The following is a 12,559-nucleotide window of genomic DNA, read 5'->3' on the forward strand; positions in this document are numbered from 1 at the left end:
CCAACCAGCTACAAGACGATTCTATCCACCTTTACTAGTCCGGGATCTTCCCAGCCACAATCTGTTTGCAACTAAACTGAAGGCCAAAAGAAACTTTCCGCTTTAAAAGTGCAATTTAACCAAAATATATAGCAATTTCGAAACTTATCCATCCAAATAACACTGCCCAAACACAACATTAAAGTTTGTAGAAATTATACCGAGCAATGGTGTGAAAATCACGTGATCCTTGAATACACAATATTGTATGTGCACCGAGGGTAAAAAAACGTGTAGAATCCTGCATGGCATGTCGGGCTCACACAACGATAAAAAAATACACAAGAAGAGCCACGACCAACACAACAACAACGCAAGCAAACTCTAGGAATTTGACGGTTGGGAGCCACCAAAGCTCACATCACAAGAACTTGCTTCTGTGTTACTATAACAAGCTCGATACAGCGTTATAGGCAGACAGTGCAGATGCCAGACAGGTCTAGAAAGGGCAGAACTAGGTGACCACACCACATGATGACCTGTATTTACGTACCTTTCATTTCCGAAATCTCTTTCTGACAGTGACGTCATCACCGAGCTGATGGATTAGGTCGCAGGGCTTGTCGATAGGCGTCTCCGAAGTCAAAGAATCAGGGCCTACAGGTGGTACAGAGGACAGCCATTGACAGCTCAACATCTTCATATGAGATTAGGATGGGCCCATCGTCAACGACCAGACTGCTTGAGGTTCGTCTTCAGTCCTAATTTTTTATCACCAAAGTGGTGAACAGACGGTGGCCTGTTGCGTTCAAGAGGTTGTTATAGCTAATGGTGGTTATCGCTAATGACAACTTAATAGCCCATCGGTAAATCATTTCTCCAACAAGTCACATGGTGTCATTTATCCTCATGAAAATGACAGACCCCATATACGCAGGCATAAACCAACTCCTCTCGACATGTCCCCAATAAAACAACTCTGATGTATCATGGACCGTCGTGTTTGTCAGTGACAAACGCCCTCCAGCCAATTGACAAGAATTCAGGCTGACGCCATAACCGGAAGCTGTATGTTTGCCATTTGTTTTGCTGGTTCAATTCAATCAACTCATTTATATCGCGTTATTTCATATCTAGGTTGTTTTCAAACCTTGGTGAAGTTTCTTTTGACCTTCAGTTTATCTATAAAGCCAACCAATATCTCCAACAGATTCATCTCCGCCAAGATCTGTTCTAATCTATTGCTCCATTAAATAAGCGTTCTGCCTCGAAACGCGATATGTGGAACCAATTGGAAAGGAAAAGTTTACAACTTTTTTGAGCACGGCTATCTATTTTAAATATTAAATGTAGCCCAACACTTCAGTCACAGATAATATCTATGATGAAATATAACCACGTTCTTTGTGAAAAATCGTCAAAAGATAAAAACAAAATTGCGCATTTCCAATTATTTACCATCGACTGATTCGCTGGTAAGAGTATACATTTTCACGACTTAACGACATCACAGAATAGAAAAACTACAATCATCTCATTCAAAATAAAACATTGTTATCGTTGCACATTAAAATGGCCCCAAAATATTGTCACAACCAATGATGTAGTTTTTATATATATATAAAAACAAATTTAGATGAAGTTCTCTTTTTCCTTCGGCTTGGGTTCATTTCTTTTCTGAAATAAAAATTCATATACAATTTATTTCAATCCTTAGCTTACCAAACCATTTGTTCAAATTAAAAATGTATCTATATTAATGTTAAGTAATACGTCATCATGAAAATAAATAATCAAATAGTAAATATAGTTATGATCATTCCCACTGTTGACAAGCAACTTTTATTGACCACAAACATTAGTTTGAGAAAAATTGTTTTTTTTTGTGTAATCTGTTAATATTCAATCTTATTTGATTTTTCTTTTTTTCAATGCACTTTATAACTAGTACAAATCAGCAATATTTCAATTACTAAGTTTCAGATGAAGATAGCACTCACAGAGCCAGTTGCTTTTATCATAAGGTGTGCCAGATATTCTCCCAAGCATACAAAAGCTGCTATACAAACACCACCAACTAATATAAAGAAAACACCAGCTACATTCTCTAGTTGCAATTCGGACGTTTCATCGGCTGAACTTTTCGATAAATCTGGGCAATTTCTGGATCCCCACCACCTTAAAATAAAAAGTTAAATATAAAGACAATATACTATATATTCAAAGCTATATGTTTTAAGTCGTTATCTGGCCTTTTAAATATAATATGTTCCTCTAACCACTAAAATAACTTACTTGTTTTCAAGCTCATGAAGTTTACCAGTATCACTTAATTTTAAAATGGCCATAGACAATTCTTCTCGATATGTAGCACCAGGCGGAACACCTATTCCAAAGCCCTTTGGATCAAATGGTGGACCTATTTCCATGACATCACAATCTGTAATAGTCTTGTATCGGTTGACAGTGGTATCCCAGAAAAATGCATAATCTTGTTCCTTCACTTTGGCATAACCCTCATTAGTACCCTTCACCATTGAATCGGGTTCAATTTCAGACATCTGAGCCCACATTTTGGCAAAATGCTCAATTTTGGTATTTCGAAAGAACGACATGACGCCACTATCAGCAACGGTTCCATATTTAATTTTTGTCTGCTGTGCCAAATCTGTTACGGATTTTATTGGTGTGTTTATCTTTTTCACGGTAAGGAAAGCTGCAAGATTGGCTGTGTATGATGAAATAAGGATAAGAGCAAAGAACCACCAAGCACTTGTTAGAATTCGACCTGGTACAGTAGAAGGAGAGGCATCAGTATTCCCTTGAAGCAGTGAGCCAAAAATAAACCAGAAACTCTCTCTCATTGAAATTTTTGCAGGATGCTTTGCTTTAGCACCAATTCGTTCAAGTCCATATAAGACTACACTGACCATTAAGAAAGCACCAAGTGTACAGATCCAAACAATAGGTGACAGAGGATTCAAAAATTCAAAATAAGAAGTTTCTCGTCTGGGTATACGTAGTAGTACACTGATGTATCTAGTCATGAATGGTTTGGTGAAATCTACTACTTCCTCTCGATCAGAATTGATACTTAACGGTGCCACTGACATTGTCGCATTCTGAAGATAAATTGTACAAACATTATCTATATATAGGCTTATTAAAATTGGATCAATGAATTATAAAATGCATGAATGCCAAATCGTACATATAGTTTGTTCACAATCAAGTAGAAAACGATAATTCTCAGTCAGAAGTAGGGCTGGATAATCGATGTAAGATTCATTTGATAAAACTTCATTATGCGTTTTTCTATTCGATTCCACTCGAAGAAGTCGGGGGATTTTCATTCTAAAGAGTACATCAGATGGTTATCTGAATAATTAATCATTAGGAAGTTATTATGAGCGTAAATGATGTTAGCATCAACAATTATCTTTTATTAATAATTATGACCTTCGTAGAAAATCTACGGAAGCGTATTAGGGCCAATCATTTTTTGTTTTTTTTGAATTTTCAAGTTAGTATGTTGAATTTTCAAGTTATTAACTTCAATTTTCAAGCTAGTATGTTGAATAATACGCTTCCGTAGAAATCTCCCCAGCCTAAAACCTTTACAATATTATCAGTGTTACATACCCCTGCCAACAGTTCTCCAATGATACCATTCCATTCATTACCAATACCTTCCATTTTACTGCCAAACTTCCCATCATGGACAAGGTAAAGTTGGTATCTGAAGTCCAGTCTCCGTGCAACTTCCGCTATAAGATCAACAGCAAAACCTTCAAATCTATCATTACCAGTTCGAAGTTGATAGTCTCTTTTCAACATCGTGAAAGGCCGCTCCTGAACATAAACAAGATTAACTTGGATTATTCTAGTAGAAAATTACTTCTGACTTTCAAACTGAACACATTAGCTCATAATTAGTTAAAGAAGATTTGTTTGAACTCTGGTCTCTAAATTGTGAAGATCAAATCTTTATCATTAGTGTGGGAGAATGCGGCGATTCATTTGGTGTATATTTGATATTCAATGTTATGTTGAAAAAATGTTGACGAATGGTTTTAATAAAACAATCATTTTACCTGCATTGATATTAATCAAAAAGCCGTGAATGACTTGAATATGTTGATATACAATTTTGTTTAAACAATTCTTGTTATTTTGAAGTACGCGCACAATCTTCCTTCAATACTGTTTTGTTTCATGCTAGGTACACATTAACAATAAATTAATCAATGATTGAACATTACATCATAATAACTTTTACAATGTGATCGAATTCCTCGTGGATTTTAAGTCAACATACCATGAAATAATCAAATTCTATTGGATATTTCGCTCTAATATTAAAACATTCTTTTCATACCGAAAAGTTTTTTTGTTTGTCAATGGAAAATAAATAAATAACACGAGCTACCACATTATAGAAGGAAATATATCACCATAAAACAGAGTAATAAAAAATTTCGATGATGTCACCTTACGTGTAGATTTCAAATAAATTTAATCTGATCTTTATTTCCAATCGAGCAATTTGAAGGTAAAATTGATATCAGTGTACTGAGGTGCCTTATACACCCATGTGAAACTGTGGAAGTATATTTCCGTCGCCTCTTTCCGTCGATCCGTCGACATTTCTTGTGATCACAATAGAGACTTATGTCCATCTGATTTAAATGAAATATGGTGTGATCAATTATATTGATAACATCTTGGTCAACACGATTTTGCGATGAGAGCTTTTTGAGTTATAGCCCTAATGCTTCAAAATTTGTTCACGAGACCAATACAGATTTCATGTGATTTTTATGAAATGTGGTGTGATGATTTTAGTGATGAATGAAATGAAATGAATATAGTTTTACGTCTTTTTTTTATATTGATGAGATCTTGGTCAAGTTTGACTTTTCAACGATTTCACAATATTTTGCCCTTGATATTAGAGCTGTGTGATTTAATAATTTGATGTATTTGTGGAATTACTCAGCATAAATAACTGGCAGTCAATTTATATATATAATTGAATTCAAACTAATAAAATTTCTTCAATATGAGAAAATTCATATTTTAGTCACTAAAGACAGCTGCCAGTGGAAGTATGTACCTTGCTCTGCTCTAACAGAGTAATCATGTCCAGGTTATTCATGTCACTCACCAAAATCGTAACAACTTTGACCTCTCTACCTTTTAAAGGAAACGGTATACTTCTATTTGGCGTAAAATAATTCAGCTGTAAACTTGGTTCATCTATTGTAGGACTCGACTTCCAGATGCCTCTCTATAAGACAAAAATCAATCACTTTTGGTAACACTATTTTTTTCGCCCTCAGTTTTTTTTTATAGTTTTCATTTTATTATTTAAAAGGAATACTACGTCTTAGAATGAACATAAAATTTAAAAATATTGAACTAGGCCAATTCATCAGTAGATACACCTGATGTCATAAATAACATAACAGGATCCATATATAATCCGATTAATCAAAAAAAAAAAAACTTATCCAATAATATGTTACAATTTTCCAGATTTTACAGGGATTCTGTTGTAACTTTATGACACCAGGTTAAGTTCACTGATGAATATAATAATACTCATTCTTGAGAACTTCAATTTTATGTTCATTCTAAGACTTAGTATTACTTTAAATAATATTGTGTTTTTGAATACTATGTATTTAAAAAATAGATTGAATTATATGGACTATCATCCTAAAGCTTCAAAGAAGTAAAATAGATTTTAGAGAGAGGACCCTAATAGCATCAATTTGCACCATTCCAATTTCCAATCAGATTTCTGTAGTTCCTGCAATTCCAATAAAACAAAGTGTTTGATTGTGCCATTAATTGCAAAGGGCCTTATGTGATAAAGGATATTTTGCGATTGGTAACGTCATAAAACGCTTAGTTTTATTGGAATTGCAGGAACCAAAGACTGATTGATTATTGGAATGGTGCAGTTGAAACTATCGGTGTCCCTTTAGGAAACATACCGTGTAATGATCGGGTCCAGTGATCACAGTCAAATCTATAGTAAAATTTGATCTTTTTCCTTCCGAATTAATCTGTAAATTACCAGTTGTTCCATTCAAATCATTCTGTAACATGAAAAGTATATTGTTCTAATCCATTGTATTAATTTATTTATCTTTTATTAAATGTATAATCCTTTTAAAACCGGCTTTTTACCCTTTTATCAACAAGATGTGTTTTGAAAATTAGAAGAAAATTAGAATCTAGTAATAATAACATTCAAATAACATCATGTAAACCTTCTTAAGAACATCAAGGTGTACAACCGTGCTGATAATCACTTTATTCTACCTTTTCTATCTTTCTTTTTCAACCACAAGATTCAAGAACACTTACCATTTTGATTGCAGCCATAAATTTGTTTCGGTCACTCTTCTTGGTTAACCTATTGTCAGGCTCTAATGTTCCAGCAGTTTGAGAAAGTAAACTGAAGGCATCAGCGAGTAAAGCGAATGTTAGACGATCGTGTTTTGGTTCCATACTAAAGTTGAATGAATGAAATGGTAAAATGTTGAAGACTGTAAAATTGACAGCTATTTCTTTATATGTGGTTAACAGGTCGCTAAACTGGTCGCCCTGAAATAATCAAACAGTCAATTTTTAAAAAAAACATGGTTCATTAACTGCCATGGAACACTCTTACAATATATATGCGTATATAAATACAGCAATTTAAAGCAATCATAAGCTTATCACAATTCAATAAACCAAAGCCAACGGAACATACACTGCTACATATAATGTATCCAGAAACTCGCATACAATTAATATAAGCCCTTTCTGCGTATAGTTTCACATGTATAATGACTAGCAAATAAATTCATACTTTATTAATATATCATTTTCCTATTTTTCTTTCAAAATACTTAATTTATCGATAAAAATATTTGCATTACATTGTAATAACACCGACCTCTTTTAAATTATCACCAACCAACATACAGGCGCCGGGAAACAAAATCTACATCATTGACAAAAACATGCATATAATAGAACAGAGATATCATATTTATAGAATGATGCACACATAGATACAGACAGATACACTAATATTATGATGCATAAATGTTTACAATGAAGAATGAATCCGTGTTCAAAACGAGACTTCCAAATCACGGGAATGTATTATTAGGTAAGCGTGTATCAAGAGCCCGCATAACAATGTAAGGTTTTAAGTTGAATTATGTAGGAAGAACACATTTAGTGATTTAGGATTCGCATAATGAAGGGGGGACTGAAATTCATTCGAAGACAGGAACTTCTTAATTTTCTAACGTGTCATATTTGGCCATCATCGTTTTTGAAACCAGAGTCAAATCACGGGGAAATCTTACCGGTTCAACAATAATCCATTCATATTGACCAACATTTTGCTTCTTTTCCTAAAACATAATCAAATGAAACAGAAAAGAATGTCGTAATGAAAATATAATGTAAACCAAACCAAAGGAATCACCAAATGTAAGGATTTTTATATTACACACACTAGACAAACATGAAAGGTTAATTAGAAGACATTCAACAGTATGAAACACAACTAAAATACCAAGATAACAGAAATATGATACATAATTGAAATACACAACACAATATGATAAAAGATGACACATCTTACCGGATCATGAAACATCCATTCATATGGTGAGGTGGATAACATAGCTAAATCTCGAGCCTAGAAAAGATAAGTTTACACTTCTTTGTCATCTTTTAAATTTAATTTCATATTATTGTAAAGAGATTTTCTAAAACGTATATGTGTATCGAGACCCAGTTATCATCGATTTGCAGCATTTAAATTTCCAATCAGAAGCTTGTGGTTCTAGTGATTCCACTAAAACTAAGAGTTTTATGACGTCACTATCGCCAAGATCCTAATATCAATATCGGGCTTTGGCGATAAACGCTTTCGCTTAATTGCGAGAACCACATCTGACGTCCTCGATACACATATGGATTTTTGAAAACCTCTATATAATCCCTTTAAGATAGGCGAAAATCATTAAGAACTCATTTATCAATCAACTTCATGTATTCTTCGTCGTTTGTGGTTTTAGACCTGTCGACGTGGAATAAAAGCTTTGCATATGTACTGATTTATGACTTTGGTTTTGAACAAATTTGACATTAACGGAGTATAATTATGTTTCTATTGTTAAATTGTTGTAGGAAAGAATAGAGGGAACACGAACCACTATTATAGTAATTAATGTTAATAGGAAACAAATAATAGATCAAACTGATAATAATTACTTAAATGTTGTTAGAGTTATATATGTACTTGTCAGAGTTATATACAATATATTCTAATGAAAATTTACTAACTATAAAGAGTTAGATCTTCATCAAAAGAAAAAAAAACCCAGTAAATTCCCATAATTTTAGGTTATTCACTTTAGTTGATTCAGATGTGTTATTGTTATTAATTTGATATTGTTGCATAATCTTTAAACTCTGCTATAGCTTTTTTATTCTTTCATCACATTGCATCTCATTACAACTCATTTTTGTACCCTGTGTATATGCTTAACATCAAGTGTAAAACTCTCTTTGAAAAAGCGCTAGACATTACAACGTTTTCTTTGTGTGATCATTTTAAACCATACTTCAACCAGCAAACTGTTGAAAACTCAACCCTACTGAGCTAGTTCTATGGAACTTAGCAATTGTTCAATCTTTCAGATGCAGAATAGTTTACATAACCATATAACTGTCTTCATAATGTTAATTGGGCATTAGGCTATCTTCAGATCATGAAGAAAGAATTCAACTTCCGTAATTTGGTCCCGAATTTGACCAATTCATAATATTTATTTCAGTTTAGCATCTTCAAATGCTTTCCTGTAATTTTATTTTGCCTCCTGTTTATTTTTCTTTAATATAATCAATGAATCAATGATCCTACTACTGCATAATACCTTCGACCTAGTCCGAAACATCTGCCTCTGTCTGTTCCAGCCTCTTTCAAAAGAAAAAGACCTTGTTAAATGGGGATTTTCTACACCTCCGAAGAAGTGTTTTTTCTGACATAATATTAAATGACCTGTACAACGATTGTAAATAAGTGTTGGCATCACCGTAACTTTCGTTTTGATAGTATCACGTAACTCTGTGACCTTTGAACTTAAGGCCGATGCTTGATCAGTTTCGTCAAAAATAACTTTGATGGAACCTGAGATGTGACATTAATGGTGTGGGGGGAAAATGATGGTATGACTATATCGAGTTTGCAGATCCGAGATGTATAAATAGGTTTAAAACCCCCGCACCTGTGGAGATGGGGAATGTTACTATTTAATAAGGCCTATTTTTTCTGTCTCTACACCAGTTGACTTCTGTCTAAATAGCTATCAGAGGCTGGATTAGAGACAGATGTTTCGACCAAGTCTTTTATTGTAATTTTGAATATGTATCTTACGTGTACCATGAGCATCGAGATTGTCCTAAACTTATGATCGTTTACAAGTCTTACTAATACACCAATCGTGTATCATATATGAATAATTTACCTCTTTCAATATACGTTCTATATTAGATTTATCTTTCACAAATACAATACTTGTTTCAACTAAAAACTTTCTCATTTTAACTAATGCTTCTCGAACTTCTGTTGGTTCAGGTGGAGTGTGAAGTTTCCATGCTCTTACAATAAATGAATGATTCGTTGTTAATCTTTCTAATAATTCTACACCTAAAAAAAACAATTGAAGTACATTGAAAACTTGTAAAAAGAACATTAAAAGACAAATATATACTAGGTGGCCAATGTAGTTTTTTTTATATCTGTCCCTCTACCAGATAGAAATAGATTAAATAATAGTTTTATTTCATTTAACGTTTTGATTCCGAATTAGACTAAGAATTTTTGGGAATGATTGGGATCAGAGATAAAAAAAAATTGATGAGTTAAGTCTACAAGGTTATAAAGTTGTTTTAGATGGTGTATGGTAATTAAATTGGGTGTTCCCACTTTCTCGGCAGATTATCCGGATTAAATTTTTCTAATCCGGATTAGTTGGGTTATACGGATTAGTCGGATTAGGGCAGATAAAATTCTACTAATGAGCTGATATTTTCATTTTATTCATTTTACAAGCCAACAAGATTGGAGACGGCATCTCCATATTCCATCATTGTGCTGTTGTTATTCTGAAGACAGACTTTCAGGCGGTCCAGTTCATGCTCCAATTGGCGATACTGTCTCTTCTTGGGGCGCTTCTTACCACCAGACTGGTGCTGACTGATGGTCACTTCGGTAATTGCTTGCTCAGCCTTTATCAGGGTGATGAATCGAAGATGTTCGGTCACATAGTCAGCAAACTTTGCAATTGAGGGATCTTTCATGTTAGCGGCTTCAAGGGTATTGAACCAGTAATCTTCGATATGTTCAGGTCTAAGTAGAGGTAGAGCAGATGCTCTCCTCACGAATAAGTTCACATCTAGGTTGTTTGCAACGTCACTTTGCAAACCACACTTTTGGACATTGCGCTAAACTGCCTATCGATAGTGAAAGAGACATCCTTTCAGTTCACAGTCAAAAACATGTTCTACGGCATTCTGAACAGCTTTCTCGAAGTCAGTGAAAATGGTTCTTGGTCTAAGGTGCAGGTTGCGGATCTCAGCCTTCTGTTGGAGAATGATTTTGACACGTGAACTTGTATCACTAATATTCACTTTAAGTTAGGTGAACATGGTTTATATCAGCTCATTAGTAGAATTTTATCTGCCCTAATTCGACTAATCCGTATAACCCAACTAATCCGGATTAGAAAATTTAACTCGGATAATCTGTCAGGAAAGTGGGAACAAACCAATTAAATGGTGCGATGTAAGGTAAATTGTATATGATAATTAAGTGGTTTAATTTGTTATGCTAATTGCATGGTAATTTGCTGGTAAAAACAAAGTGGTATATGGTAATTGAGTTGTACAATGTACATGGTACTCAAATGGTTTATGGTAAATTAAGTGATACACTGAACATTGTACTCAAGTGGCCTATGGTAATTTAGTGGTGTATGGTAATGAAGTGGTAGATCAAAGAGGCTAGTTCTAACACATCAAACAGTGCAGGCCTACCTGCATCGCTATCATAAAAAACACTAATTTTCTTCCATTTGTTAATGATAACAAGTTCCATCAAGGCTCGACAGAAATCATTTACGCTTGGAATGAGTTGTACCATAAATCGCGTCTTTTCTTTAGGCACAGAAGTTGTTGACATGTATATCACTCCCACCGATTCGGTTGCTATAGCAATACCTTCATCATATGGTCCGATCACAGCATGGATGTTACGTTTCTTTAATTTGGAATGAACTGAAAAGAAGTAAATATTTTAATAAGCGGAAGCCAAAAAGATATGTCAAGAAAACAACAACAATTACTAGCAGATTATACATTGATACAAAACAATCATTGGCATTTCTTAATGTCGAGAATACAATTCCATTTCCGTAGCCATAAATGACAACACAGATGATATCCGAATTAGATAACAAAATCCCACAAATCATCCTGCAGCCAGTCTAAATAAGGGATATAATTGTGGATCTGATTGGTGTTTCACAGCTTCATCATCCATGCTACAAATAAGTACTGATCGTACCGTTGCGTGTATAAAATATGTGCTGTGTCACCAATACATTTGACCTCGGCATGATTTTGGGGAAAGGGTTTTAAATTATTGTTCACCAAATGATGTAGCAGCCCATATTATTGCAGCATAGAGAGCTAGTGTTGCGTTAGGGCTTAATATCTTAGTTAAAGTGAACTAGGCCTTCGTTACTTTGTATTCGATCAGCTGATCTTAAAGTCGTCAAATTTTTGCCCCATTATCAAGTTTTATCACTAAGACTTGATAGACGTAAGGCAGATATAATTTTGATTTCAGAGATATATCATACTGGGAATTGAAATAATACCATTACAATTTTTAAAGAAGAAAGTAAAACTTCAGAATGAAATTTCATAGAATCAAACCATCTAAATTTCTTGAGTGACATCCTACCTTTATCTATCTTATCATAGAATGTTTTACTTGTTACATCTAATTCATCTATTAATTCTATATTTAAATCTGGCAACACTTTTAACACTGACTCTAAAATATCCCTTGTACCTGGCAACACACCTGAAAGCAAATGGAAAAAGATAAAGAAAAATTGTAAAGTGAGGAATACTAAATCTACAAATAAAAGCCTAAAGTATCAGCACAAGATAATATGCACCACATTACAAATTAAAAAGGTTTGTCGTTATCGTTATCAATATAAATAGACATACCTGTAATGGAATAAACCCATAAACCCAAGATCGCTTACCAGTCAATGTAACATACACCCACTGGCAGCTGTCAGAAAGGATAATCGAGTCTTCAGTGAAAAAAATATGAATTATTTCATTTTAAAGATCTTCATAATGTATCTGTTTTTAGAATTTATTCATATATTTATATATATAATATATATTCACTGTAAGTGATTTATGTTGAGTTTCATTTGAATCAGACAAAAACTTTAGTCTCAATTGTGTTCACAAA

At 33.8% G+C, this 12,559-nt stretch overlaps 1 protein-coding gene across 1 annotated transcript; it reads right to left on the reverse strand.

Annotated features, from left to right (window-relative positions):
• Positions 1 to 2,270: 2,270 nt before the first annotated feature.
• Positions 2,271 to 3,837, reverse strand: LOTGIDRAFT_111532 (hypothetical protein; the record flags this gene model as incomplete). The annotated part of the gene is made up of 2 exons (XM_009049041.1): positions 2,271 to 3,101; positions 3,622 to 3,837. Coding segments are annotated over 2 exons (1,047 nt in total), but the record flags the coding sequence as incomplete, so codon positions are not given.
• Between the last annotated feature and the right edge of the window lie 8,722 nt (positions 3,838 to 12,559).

This window comes from Lottia gigantea (assembly GCF_000327385.1).
Source record: "Lottia gigantea unplaced genomic scaffold LOTGIsca_13, whole genome shotgun sequence".
Lineage (NCBI taxonomy): Eukaryota > Metazoa > Mollusca > Gastropoda > Lottiidae > Lottia > Lottia gigantea.